The sequence below is a fragment of the Orcinus orca genome, chromosome 6, assembly GCF_937001465.1.
Source record: "Orcinus orca chromosome 6, mOrcOrc1.1, whole genome shotgun sequence".
NCBI lineage: Eukaryota > Metazoa > Chordata > Mammalia > Artiodactyla > Delphinidae > Orcinus > Orcinus orca.
This window is the reverse complement of record NC_064564.1, coordinates 51407877-51421916: the sequence shown is the minus strand read 5'-3', so window position 1 is coordinate 51421916 and position 14040 is coordinate 51407877. Positions and strand designations below refer to the sequence as shown.

The 14040-nt window shown below is 37.9% G+C and overlaps 1 protein-coding gene across 3 annotated transcripts in view; it reads left to right on the top strand.

Moving 5' to 3' along the window:
• FOCAD (focadhesin) overlaps positions 1-14040 on the top strand; it is a 312830-nt gene that overhangs the window by 11744 nt on the left and 287046 nt on the right. For 2 of the 3 annotated variants that reach the window (XM_033417332.2, XM_033417330.2), the window contains exon 1: positions 13888-14037. The exons of the other annotated variant lie outside the window; for it this stretch is intronic. In XM_033417332.2, coding sequence (XP_033273223.2) covers positions 13905-14037 — 133 coding nt within the window. In that variant the 5' untranslated portion in view covers positions 13888-13904. Of the gene's footprint in view, positions 1-13887; positions 14038-14040 lie in introns of those variants that run through there. 3 annotated transcript variants of the gene reach the window in all.

Sequence of the window (14040 nt, the reverse complement as noted above, 5' to 3'; positions counted from 1 at the left end):
TGTTTATGTTGCATATATGCATATATGTTGTATATGCATTTTTGGAAAGTTAAAGGATAAATTAAACTCTTTGTATTGTAATTTAAGCAATTAAAAATAACTATCCTTTATAAAGTTCAGTCATGCTAGATGAATAAGTTTTCCAGATCTGCTCTACAACATAGTGCCAATTGTTAACAGTACGGTATTGTGCACGCCAAAAAACGAAAACAACAGGATGCAAGGGAACTTTGGAAGGTGTTGCATATGTCTGTTATGTTGATTGTGGTGATGGTATCACGGGTGTTTGCACATGTCTAAACTCATCAAATTGCACACATTAAATAAGTGCATTTCTTTGTACATCAATTATACTTCAATAAATCTGTTAAAAAATACCTCTGTCGACTGAGGCCAACATCCTTGATTAAAATGAGATTGGAGGAAGTTGAACACACTGGAGGAACACTTAATTTTTTTTCAGGGACAGATGGACTGATCTTCTGGCAAACAATTTAGAATCAAAGGTAATTCTGTTAGCTTAGTTGTTTGGAACTCTGCAGGACCATTATAGCATCTAATAACTCAAAGGTGTGACTTTCTCATTAAATAGCTCTTAATAAGCAGTGTAATTGGATCAAGTGAGGCTTTTTATCTTGGTGTGTGCTGTGGTGAAACTGCCTCTTTAGACAGTGATAAAAGACCATGGTTTCAAGTGAATAAATAAGATCACAATTTTTTTTTTATTGAGACTAAAAAATTGAACTTACATTTTTATTTGAAGAGAATTAATAATTTCTATTTAATGTAAAAAAGTAATGTATGCCCATTGTAGGGGGGCAAATTAAATGTAGCAAATATGAGGAGAGGAATAGTATGTAATCAGTCATCAACTTATTAACCAGAAATAACTTAACATTTTTGCATATTCACTTTTTTCCTTAATCTTGTGTCTTTATATCTATAATTTAAACTTGGTTATGTTCACCATTGTGTATAAAAATTTCTTACAATTTTTTTTACTCTGTCATGAGCATTTCTTTGTATTATATTAAAACTCTTTGTAAATGTTTTTCACATTACGAATCAAAATTTTACCTGCATATTACTTAGCTTACCTTTTAGATCAATCAGTGAATAACTTTGCACAAAAGAAGCTTGCAAAAAAAAAAAAAAAAAAAAAGAAGCTTGCTTTTAAGCCTTTTGTATTCTTACACTTTTGAAATGGGAGGTGAATAGAACTTGAAGCATGTATGCCACACTTTGGGATATAGCCAAGAAGTGCCAAACACTAAGGTCAAATGATCAGTAAGTACCCTGACTGCCCACTCCCACAGAGTGGGTTAGTTTTGGACCTACCCCAGACTTCCAGCTTTATTGTGCTAAGTTCTCTATGGAATTGAGTATGGTGGGTTGGGGCTTGCGGAGATGCTTGCGGTCCTGGGAACCATGCTGATTCTGCCTTACATCTGAGGCTTTGCTCCAGAGCTGATCTGGCCTTTGAGGACCTTTGTATCAGTTTGGAGGTAAGACAGATTGGGAGCAATTTCATAAAGAGAGTTTGAATTTGGACTGAGAGGCAGAAGTAGTTTTTGAGACTGAAATGAAGCTCTGAGCACTGGCTTCATTGTGAGTTGCTGGCTCACTGCTGTTCATCTAGTCAGTCATTTACTTCCAGCATAGTGTTGAAAAGTTCCATTGAACCCTGTACATGTGAAAATTGTATGTATTGGTTTTAAAATTTGTGCAATTAAAAATAATTGTCACGAACAGCTAGGTGTTCCTCCTCCTCCCCTTCCCATTCCTCCTCTTCTTCTTCCAACTGGGTATTAGCATTTCATTGCAGGATCCTTTTCTTGAACATACAGCTTGGTGTCTCTGTACTAATGTGAAAGGATTTACTAATGATCGTCTGCCCAGTATAGTTGTGAAGGTTAACTAATATCTGATTATTAAGAACCCTACAAGTAAAAACAGGCGTGAATACTGCTAGTTGTGTAACGGAAAATTAGTAAATGTTACTTCATTGGGTAATTATGTGTTTAAAATGCCTTTACCCTAGTGGGAAATACACAGAGGTAATACTGTGGGCTTTTAAAGGGTCGTAATACATAGCAGATTAAGGGTATAGCTATGATAAATAATAGCTGTCAGCTGAAGCATTCATGTAAAACTTATGATGTATTCAAGTAACAAAGACCCATTTTCCATCTCTATTAGATTCAGCTGGAAACAGTGATGAACCAGTCTTGTGTTTACATGGGTTCTTTGAACTTTTTTTTAATTTTTGTAAGAAAATGTACCAAAATGAGTAACAGTGTGATAAAATCTCACCAATTTGGATTCTGCTGATTTGGGATTTGGGCTTGGCTGAAGTTCATCTTTATGCTACCTATACAGAAGTTATTTGCTTAGTTTTAAAAAAGCCGGGAAAAAGGAGTCGGTCTAAAAAGAGCTAATTATTTTCAAACCCTAAATGTGTTGATAACTGAATCTGGTTACTGTTTTAATTTGAAAATAGAGTCATTTACAAATTTATTTATTTACTTTTGACGTCTGGTTCTTATTAATTTATTTTGGTCTGTTTCACAAATCTTAATTAGTGAGAGAGATTTGGATATAGATTCTTCTCTATTTCTCACTTTCTGTTTTGGAAAGTTGATCTGAAAACAAAATACACAGTAGAATTATGATTCTAACATTTTTTTGAGTCTATTGTGTATTAGGTACTGTGCTAAACACAGTAACTCAAAAAACATTAATTAACTGCTTATTACATGCCAGGCCCGGCAGGAGGTGAACAAGGCTCAGCTGTTTCCCCCAAGAAACTCGAAAGTGCAGGAGAATAATGCAGCAGGCTTGGTCAGTGAGGAATCCTTCTTGCTTCAGATACTCCTTCAGTAGTGTGCTGTTGCTACACAGATAGAGGTAGCCCCTTCAGAATGAGATGAGAAGATCTACATCTTGAGGATTGGTGACAGTCCTCTCAGAGCTGGAAGGGGCATTAGAAATTGAGCCTAACTCTGCAGTCTGGCCCCTGTACACCATATCCTCATATTCTCATTGCATGGAGTGTGATACCAAGTCGTAGTTCAAGCTCTATATTCTGAGGCAGCTGCAGGAACTGAGAACGTTCAGTGGCTTCCTCTTGATCGTCCTGGTTCTGAACATTTCTTCCCGAACATTCCATTGTTATTTCAAACTCCTGCATGTTTTTAGAAGTAAAAGCATCCCCTGTCTCATTGAGATGTGTCTTGAGCTGTCACATGGTTGGGGCTACACGCCAGCCAAGCGTTCATTTGGCAGCCGTGTAGCCATCTGTGCCTGTGCGGTAGTGTTTGAGCAATTATTTGGGCGATGATTGCTTTCATCTATTTCAATGAATATTTACTGATTTAAAAAAATGGAAAATTAAATACGAAAGCCTTGATATCAATGGCAAGGAGCATGGACTTACTACAGATTGATACCAGTCGCCATGATGAAAGTGGCCACTCTTTATCCTTTGTTAGGTACTCATTGGACTTAAAGTGAATGATCAACAACGAAATACAAGTATAAAATCTCAAAACATATATAGGGGAGGGGGAGGGGTGAGCTGTGATGGGGTGAGAGAGTGGCATGGACATGTATACACTGCCAAACGTAAAATAGCTAGCTAGTGGGAAGCAGCCGCATAGCACAGGGAGATCAGCTCGGTTCTTTGTGACCACCTAGAGGGGTGGGATAGGGAGGGTGGGAGAGAGATGCAAGAGGGAGGAGATATGGGGATATATGTCTATGTATAGCTGATTCACTTTGTTATAAAGCAGAAACTAACACACCATTGTAAATCAATTATACTTCAATAAAGATGTAAAAAAATAAACAAAAAACCCCAAACATATACAGATGTGGGAGAAGTGTTGCTGATGATGGTGCCACAGGATGAGGGTTAAGTTTGGATTGATAATTTTTGTGTTTTGTGCTCGGCATGGAGCAGCCCTTTAATATGTAACTTTCATGCATCAGACTTGATTACATGTTTTTAGGATTGCAATATATGCAAAGGTGCAGAGCTGTTTGCGGATGCTGATGAGCTGCTTTGGGAACTTGATCTGACACTGTATATCCAAACCTAGGTTTTTGTTTTTGTTTTTAAAGATTTGCTTGGTTCCCTGGGATGCAGCAAGATATAATAGAAAAAAACAATGTGTTGGATTTAGACCAAGAATCATAATACCTAACATCTAAAAAGTGTTTGTTATGTGCCTGGTTCTGAGTGAATTGCTTTAATGGATTATTTTAATTTTTCAGGAACTCTGTGTCAACTATACTTTATAGAGGAGTGATTAAGCATGTGAACTTTTTTTTTTTTTTTTTTTTTTTTGCGGTGCGCGGGCCTCTCACTGTTGTGGCCTCTCCCGTTGCGGAGCACAGGCTCCGGACGCGCAGGCTCAGCGGCCATGGCTCACGGACCCAGCCTCTCCGCGGCATGTGGGATCTTCCCGGACCGGGGCACGAACCCGCGTCCCCTGCATCGCCAGGCGGACTCTCAACCACTGCGCCACCAGGGAAGCCCAAGCATGTGAACTTTGACTCACATTCATAGGCTGCACAGTTCATATCCATGCTCTGCTTCTTACATAATTAGTCAGTTAATTTTGACCTCTCTTTGCCTCACATGGTTTTTCATATGAAAATGAGGATAATAATAGTTCTCACGTCATGGGGTTTTGAATATTGGGTGAGAGAACACATGTAAAGAGCTTCAACTATGCCTGCCTGGCACATGGTAAAATTCTCAATAAATCCTGGCTGTTAATACCATTGTATAACCTCAGGCAAGTTACTTCCTCTGTGAGCTCTTATTTTCTCATACTGGAAATGGCGTTAATAATACCTACCTCAGAGTTATTGTGAAGATCCAATGGGATATGTTACTTATAGTGTTTTGTGGATGTGTGGCACATAGGAGCTGTTTCATCCAACATGGTGTTCTGAATCTCATGTTGTGCTTTGTGTTCATTCAGTGAATCTTTATTGAGCAGGTACTTGTTATATGCTGGGGTATAGTGGTCCGAAAGAGAGTCCAGGCCCTTGCCTTCAGGAGTTTGCATTTCACTGGGAGGTGGAGAGAGAGGCAGCAGAAATACTATATGATGATCGTTTGAGATTGCGACCAAAGCTATGAGAAGGATACAGTAGTGGGTCACTGGGGGTAAGGAGTGGGGAAGCACTTGGGGCTGGGGGGTAGGGGAGGCTCAAGGGAAGATGTGAACAGTGAGAGGAGTCAGCTGTTTAAACAGCAAGGGCACAAACACTTGAGGCTGAGGGGCCTAAGAGTTCCAGACCCGCACATCGAAAGAACTTGGGAGGCTCACGGAGCAAACTGGAGGTCATTGTGGCTAAAGTTCCTTGACTGAGGGACAGGTGTGAGACCAAATCATGTAGGACCTTTTGGCCTTGGTTTGGAGTTTGAATTTTATTACAAAGTGCAGTGGGATGCTGTTGAAAGGTTTTCAGCAGGTGAGTTAGAAGTCAACTATATATTTTGAATGGGAATTTCATGCATTTCCTAAACGTGGGCGCTGGTGTCTTATTTCTCTAGCTGGTGACTTACATACAGGATCCCATCTTAGTCTTTGATTAGAGATGCTCTGCTTATCCCTAAAACTTAAATTCTTTTCCATCATTCGCTTCCCTTGACTGTCCTACATGGTATCAAGGGAGGGAGGAAACACACATTTTTAGAGTACATACCTACTGTGTCAAGATCCTCTTGGCTTTCAGGCTTACTTCATATTGTTTTTTACGCCACCTTATGAGGCAGGTGGCCCCAGATTTAACCAGTGAGGAAACAGGCTCCAGATAGTAAGTGATTAACCTAAATTTTAACGCCTAGTGGTGGAGTCAGGTTTTGCAACCAGTCTGTTTTTCCTACTCCCTGACCCTCCAGCCCCATGCATTTTTCTCTCTGTGTCAGGTTGCTCTGTCATCATGGTGATAGGGGTGTGTAAGACTAAGCATAATCAAATTAAAGACGTTTTCTCATCTTCACTATGGATAGTTGTAGGGTTTGCAAAAGAATATATGACATTGCTTCACAGTGCCCTATTCATCTTATTCATTTGATCATTTTTAGAGTGGTTCTTCTAACAGTGTGGTGATGATGTTATTTTTGTGATTGTGTCCATTCAGGCCTGGAATCTAGAGATATTCTCCACCTTGGGCCACACTGAGTTAGTTAACAGCAGGGAAATTTACTATCTTCCTATAAAATTCCTTGGCCCATCTGATCTTCAGCTTTCATCAGTACTAAGAGTGTAAGTTAAAATAATTCTATTCCATTCGATATGATTTTAATAATTTAGTTTTCATGAAAAGTAAGAAATGAGTTTGGCCAGTTTGCAGCAATCAAAAAAAATGTTGCCATTTAACTTGTCATCAGTCTACCTAATTCTTTTCGAGAGTGAGCGTTTTTATTTTGGTATAAAATTTCCCAGGAGTCTAAAGTAGGAAAATAATAATGGTTATATTTCTCCTTGAAAATGAAGGAAGATTTTTAAATGGTCTAAAGTTAATTGAATCTATCTAGTTAAATTACATTGACCCCTTTTCAATATTACTCTTTCCATAAAGCATTGGTAAAATGGCTAACAAAGTAGTCTTAACATTTCTAAAATTTTTCTAGTTTGTTGCTCACTTAATGGTATCTGTTAATGATGGATTTCTATGCTTATAGTGATTTGGGTTTTAGAAAGTCATATCCTCTATTTCTAAAGAATGTGTATTTGAATAAAGATTTTCATAATTTTGGTAACTTTATTCAAATTACAAAAACACATACTTTTGTGAAAAAATTATAAACTAGGAACAAGCAAAATTAAAATTCACCCATAATTTATGTTTTCCAGGCTTTTCTATGTACATATGTACCCAGACTACCTGGATTTGAATTTCAGTTTATTGTATGACCTTGGGAAAGTTATCTGTCTTTTCTGTGCCTCAGTTTCTTCTTCTGTAAAATGAGTGCCTATTTCATAGGGTATTGTGAGGATTAAATGTTAATAAATGTGAAGTGCTGAGACTATTGCCTGGCCCCTAGGTGAGAATCACACGTGTGGGTTTTTTTTTTTTAACTTTATAATGGAAAATTTCAAACATATATAAACATAGAATAGTATTATGAACTCCAATATACCCATCTATTATCAACATTTAGACGTTCTTGCTTTACTTATCATTTCCTCTTTTTTTTTTTTTTTCCCCTGGAGGGACACTGGTATACTTCAGTTTGTGCCATATTAATATTTGCTAAGAAGTAAATTATTTTAGAGAACGAGTGCACAAAATTTGAGTCATTTTTTAGGGGAAGAAATACAAATCAAATACCTATAAAACACATTCTGTGGTGTTTTACTAAATTTTAATTAACTGAATGGCATTAAAAGTAATATGAATACGGAGATTTTAGCTATTCAGATTAGACATTTATTGGTCAGTAAGGTCTTCAAAATGATTGGGCATCAGTTTTATTATAAATATACAGTAAAGATTATTTTGTATCAACATAAAATACTTATTTAAAAATGTACTGAGCAATTTGAGAAATTATTCTTTTGGTGGAGCAAAAATATTTAAAAATTATAACATTAGAAAAAATAATCTCATAAAGGAGCTAATTAGAGGATTTCTTTGAAGACTTAGATTGGATACTGTAAAAATTCTAGAGATAAATCAGTCTTTAGATTTTAAAAATCACTATTTTTCATCTGCATTCCCTTGTATATTTAACATATAAATACATACACATAAAAGACACTTTAGAAAAGATAATCCAAGAATAATTGAAGAAAATATTGTAACAAATCAGACATTATTGAAGTTGGTGGTTTTGTTTCTTACTTTCATGCTTGGTTCTCCTGGACAGTAATAAGCTCGAACTTGGTATTTCCTGCCTTTGATCTTATTTTAGACTCCCATTTCAAAATCTATGAGTAACTAACATGTGATGTAACTGAGAAGAAACTAAATTGTAAAGGCAAGAATATGATAGCAATTTGATGTATTTTAGTAAATTGCAACCAGTGAGATAATCAGAACTTACAGTCACCTAAATTTGCTCAGCACTTGAATTACAGATCTTAAAATTCCTGGGACATGATGCAGGAATGTGGAGTGTGCTGGTTATGCCTCATGTTACTGATAGTCCAGGGAAACCCTGGATTGGGAGTCAAGAAACCTCCCTTGTCATGTGAATTGCTAGGGTGAGTACCTTTTTGTTGAGTTGCTTAACCCCTCTGACATTGTTTCTCCAGTGACAAAAGTACAGAAGGGAGATGCTCTCAGGTCCAATATATTATTAAGGAAGTACTAGCTGCTGCAACAAACAGACCTCAAAATGCAATGGTTCAAACAAAGTAGGTTTTTTTTTTTTGGAGTTTCAGGTTTGCAATTCTGCTCTAAGCTATCATTTAGGGCTCCTTCCATCTTGTTTCTCCAGCCGTGTCCTAGAGGCATTGTCTTCATGCACATGATTGAATCTGAGTTGTTGCCAAGACCTGGTTTCTGTTGGGAATAGAGTGGAGGAAGCAGGTTGTAGCCTGGAATTGGCACATCGTGTCTGCTCAGATTCCACTGGGGAGAACTTGATCACATACACAGTCTCTGTGGCCATACTTGAGGCTACTAAATGTAATACAGTTGGTCAGGCTACAGTTTTATTAATATAGAAGAAAAGCACAGATAGTGAAGGATAGGTAGCAGTCTCTGCCACGTCTATGCCGTTCCTGCTTTCTCTGATTGACCAAGTGGTTCTGTCATACCAGTAGGTTGACCTCTGCCTCGTCTTGATTTTGAAATTAGTGGTGAAAATACAAGTATTTCCTACTCTCAGCTTAATTTAATGATGACTTAGTGAATATAATGATTAAAAATCACTATTTTCTTACACTCACTCTTTAGTATTAAAAACTTTCCATTGCAATTTTCCCATGACATTTCCATTTTTATGAATCATGTCGTTAGGAGGACTCCAATGGTCCTGTTAATTTGAGAGCGCAGGAGCCAGTTGGATTTTGAAGCTTTTGAAGCAAGAGCTGAGGTTAAGCTTGAGTTTCTAGCATGTTTTGGGATATAATAAAGGGTGATGAAACAGATTCCAGCTGCCAAATACTAGAGAGGCTGTGGGACTCTTAGGGACTGAGAAGAGGTAGGTGAGAAGCTAAGTAGGTAGGAGAACAAGGAAGATATAAATATTGGGTGATTGAAAAGTCTTTTTCTTTTTTTCTTTAAGGGGCAGAGTGAAGCAACTAGAAGAGTCTGGAATATACCCCTGAGCCACAGTCTTGATAAACTTATAAGATCAGGTCAAATTTATTGATGGTGCATATCAGCTTCTCTATAAGCCATTAAAAAAAGTAATAAATTGTCAAAATATGTGTTAAAAATCCTCAGTCTGATGGTTCCATAGCTTAACTTGTGGGTGGAAGAAGCTAAGTAAAGTGATAAAGTGTTAGAAAGAAAAAAAGTCCTAGTTGTGTCTCTGAAACAGGGTCCTTTTAATGTGAGGGAAGTTTACTTTTTATCAGTCTGATGATGACTTTGCTTTTGTAGACTAGCTTCCAGAATGTACTCTCTGTAGCCCTGACTTCCACCTACATTGCTGCCCTGAGTCCTTCCTATATAGAAATTTGGTAGTCATGAGTGCTCAAAGTCAAGTCTTTCTCTGTGACCATTGGACACCGGCCCCCGCAAACTACCCTGCATAATCCCTCTGCTAGATTTCCATAGCACTTGTGAATATAATTACAGTTGACCCTAGAACAACATAGGCTTGAACTGCACGGGTCCACTTGTACATGGATTTTTTTCAATAAATACTTTATTACAATACTACACGATCAGTGGTAGGTTGAATCAGTGGATGAGAAACCATGGCAGTGGAAGGCTGATCATAACGTTGTGTGCAGATTTTCAATTGTGCGGGGGTCGGCGTTAGATAGATTTTTAACCCCTGTGTTGTTTGAGGGTCTACTATAGAGAGATTCTTCTCTTGTTTTTCAGATTGTATCCTTCATTTGAAGTTCGACACTAAATACTTTTGTGTGATCTATGGCTGTATAGTTTTGTATCCTAGGGAAACTATTGAGAAAATTGAAAACCTAAGGTGCTTTATCTATCTGCTGCTCCTTTATTGCTTCTAGAGTGCAATTGATTTATTTTTGGGGAAGTGTTCTTGTGCGGCTGAAACACCTTGGCAGATAAGATGATAATTGCTTAAGTTAAACAAATAATTTGATTCACTTGGAACTTAAAGACCTCATTGAAAATTCTCTTTCTGATTTAGATTCAGACAGACAAAAAAGGCACTATGACAGGTTGGTAAAAACAGTGCTCTTTTACTCCATTGGCCCACCTCCTGGAGACAAAGTCCTCTTTCCGGAGGGCTCAGCTTCTTCACTGCCATAATAAGCTATTAGCCTAACCAGCTGTTTGTCTGGTCCCCAGAGCATTTTGGAATTCCATCGTTCAGGCCTGAATCAGAGTATAACCCCACATTTCTTCTATTTAACTCTCCCACTCTTGACATTTGCATAAGTATATTCTGTGGTAAGTTGATAACCCTCTGCTTCTCTGGATACTCTAAAGTCGACTTTCTATTGAGTTAGGTTAGATCATCAGGAAACTCTGTACTTGGACCCCATTAGCTGAGAGGTTTTTTTTTCTGAATTACATGTTATGTTATAACCATGGCTTTCTCCAGGGTTTGTTGAAAAAAGAAGTAACATAAAGTTCCGTTTTGCTTGTTATTGAGATTATTGTTTATTATATCACTCTGTATCCCATATAGAAAGCCTAATGTGAGAAATTTCCTTCAGAGTTTAGGGGCATGAAAAAGTTTGTTTTCTATGATAAAGAGAACTTTTTCATCTTTTAGATAATAAGACATGTATAATTTATCTTATTTATGTATTTACCTGTGCTTGGATGCACAGGGGAAATTTGAATGTCAACTGTAGCAATTTTTGTCAACAAATTTTAGAAATTAATTAAATAGTCATTATGTAAACCAGGAGTCAGTAAACTACAGCCCACCTGCCTCCTGTTTTTGTAAATAAAGTTTTATTGGAGCACAGCCCTGGTCATTTGTTTATGTATTGCCTGTGGCTGCTTTCCTGCTACAGTGGCAAATCTGAGTAGTTGCTATCTGACCCTTTACAGAAAAATATGAACAATCCTAATGTAAATAGTCACATGGTAGTATGGGTCAGACCAAATGCGATAGCACTGAAGAAATATAAAGCAAGGCGATTGCTCTAAGATGTGGCTGCTTGGGAAAGGCTTAACAGAGAAGATACGCTATGAAGTGAATTTTATCTTTAAATAGTAGGAACAGACAGAGGAGGACATTTTATATAGGAGACAACAGCATAAATAAAATCCCTTAGGAATGAGCAGATTTTTGAGCACATGGGACTATTCTGAAAATGGTTTTAACCAGATTGGAATTAGACAACAGTGAAAATGAAGTCGAATGTGTGAGACTGCTGTTGGAGACTTAAAACCCGGGAATCAGAATTTGCATTTAATCTGACAGGCTATTGAAAACCCACTATGAATTCTTTACAGGGAAATGATATGATGGAAATAGCATTTTAGGACAGTTAATCTGACAGCAGCGTATGGGATGAACTCAAGCATGGAGAACCCCAAGGTTAAGCAGTTACTGAAGGAAGCCTAGCATGAGGAACGAAGATGATGAATGGAGAAATGGAGAGGAAAGGTAGACTCTGGGATGCTGGAAAGAACAAAGCTGACTTTGTGACTGACTGGATTTAGAGAATGTTGGTGAAGAAAATTGTGAGAGGAGAATTGAGAGAAGATGCGCTGAAATGGAAACAGTTTTTATGAGAGAAAATATGTGTTTTGTTTTTAACCTCTCCAATTTCTGGTGTTTTAGAGCCTCATGAGAGAGAGTAGGGAAGTGTTTGGAGATAGGGATGAGATGAAGGCTCCAGGAGAGTTTTCATGAAAGAAGCACAAGGCAAAAGGCTCGGGAGCACCTTCAGGAAGATGGTGCTTGAGAAGCAGAGTGGACAGAGGAATTGGAGGAGCCAGTAGAGCAGTGTTTGCCAAGGTGTATCCCAGGGGAGGCTGGTTATGTAGACTGTTAACAGGTATTTTTAGAAATAGGTAGGCCATGACCAGATAAGTTTGGCAAACTCTGGGTTAAGCAAAGTTTATCAAACTTCTTGCTTTAGAACCTCTCAGATTCTTTAATAATACACACCATTGTTTGTATCACCAACTAAGATCTGTCTCTCAATTATAAATTCATTTATCCAACTTTCTCCCTGACATTGCCACTTGGATATTCATTAAGCATCTAAAACTTACCTATTCAGTGGAATTCCTGGTCTTCCCTCACAAAACTTATTTCCCTGTCTCAGTTGATGGCAACTCCATCTTTTCCTTTTAGTAAAAAAATGCTATGGTAAGTAATATATACATGGTTTTGTTTAATGTGTAAAATGCCCAAAGGAATTAAAATTAAGAATAAAGTTGCTCAGATCAAAAACCTTGACGTCATCGTTGACCCTTTCTTTCTCCTATACTCTCATCTAATCCATTAGCAGCCACATTGGCTCTGCCTTTGAAGATATCCAGAATCTGACCTCTCCTCACCTCAGTGATTCTATTAAAATCTTACCACTTTTTTTTTTTTTTTTCCTGTAGTAGTTAACAGTTTCACTCAGGATAAATACATCTGTCCGTCCAGTGGCCTACAAGGCCTTCTGTGGTCTGGCTTCTCACTGACTCTGATTTACCATTCTCTTCCTCCTTCACTCTGTCCCTGACTCATCTTTTTCCTCTTTCTGGGTTGGGTCTTAAGCAGGTTATTAGCTTAGGGCTTTTGCACTCACTGTTTCCTGTGCCTGTGACACTCTTTTCCCAGATTTGTGTGGCTAACATCCAAATGTCACCCTCTAAGGTGACCACCATATTTAAATAGGAAGTGTGTCCATCCCTCACTTCTCATCCACCCCCCTTTACTCTGTTGGCTTTCCTTTTTAAAAACATTTTTTTCTTCCAGTTTTATTGAGGTACAGTTGACATTTAGCACTGTATAAGTTTAAGGCATAGTGATTTGACTTATATACATAATCAAATGATGACCACAATAAGTTTAGTGAACACCCATTGTTTCATATGGATACAAAATTAAAGAAGTGGAAGAGGAATATGTTTTCCTTGTGATGAGAAGTCTTAGGATTTACTCCCTTAACATTTATACATAACATCCAGCAGTGTTCATTACCTTTATCATGTTGTACACTATGACCCCGGTACTTATTTATCTTATAACTGGAAGTTTGTACATTTTGACTGCCTTCATCCAGTCGCCTCCCCCCGCCTCTGGTTCCAGTTGCAAAATAAATGAGTCACAGGTATGAAATGTATAGTGTGGGGAATATGTCAATAATTATGTAATACATTTGTATGGTGATGGTAACTAGACTTATCGTGATGATCATTTTGAAATGTTTAGAAATATCAAATCATTATGTTGTATAACAGGAACTAACGTAGCATTGTAGGTCAATTGTACTTCAAAAACAAACTCATAGGGCTTCCCTGGTGGTACAGTGGTTGAGAGTCCGCCTGCCGATGCAGGGGACACGGGTTCCTGCCCCGGTCCGGGAGGATCCCACATGCCGCGGAGCGGCTGGGCCCGTGAGCCATGGCCGCTGAGCCTGCGCGTCCGAAGCCTGTGCTCCGCAACGGGAGAGGCCACATCAATGAGAGGGCCCGCGTACCACAAAAAAAAAACAAAAACCAACTCATAGAAAAAGAGATCAGATTTATTTTTTTCTATTGTATCACCTTCTAAAATATTTCATGTATTATTTGGTTTTTTGTGTACTCTTTGAATCTTCAAGATGGCAATATATGTCCCTACAAAATTCTTTTTTCCTCTCGAGGAGATCTCTATCTTGGGTTTCCCAGGCACACACTTTGGGAAATCCTGTTGTGATGACTTATGGAACAAAAGAGAAGAACATTTCAAGAAAGGTG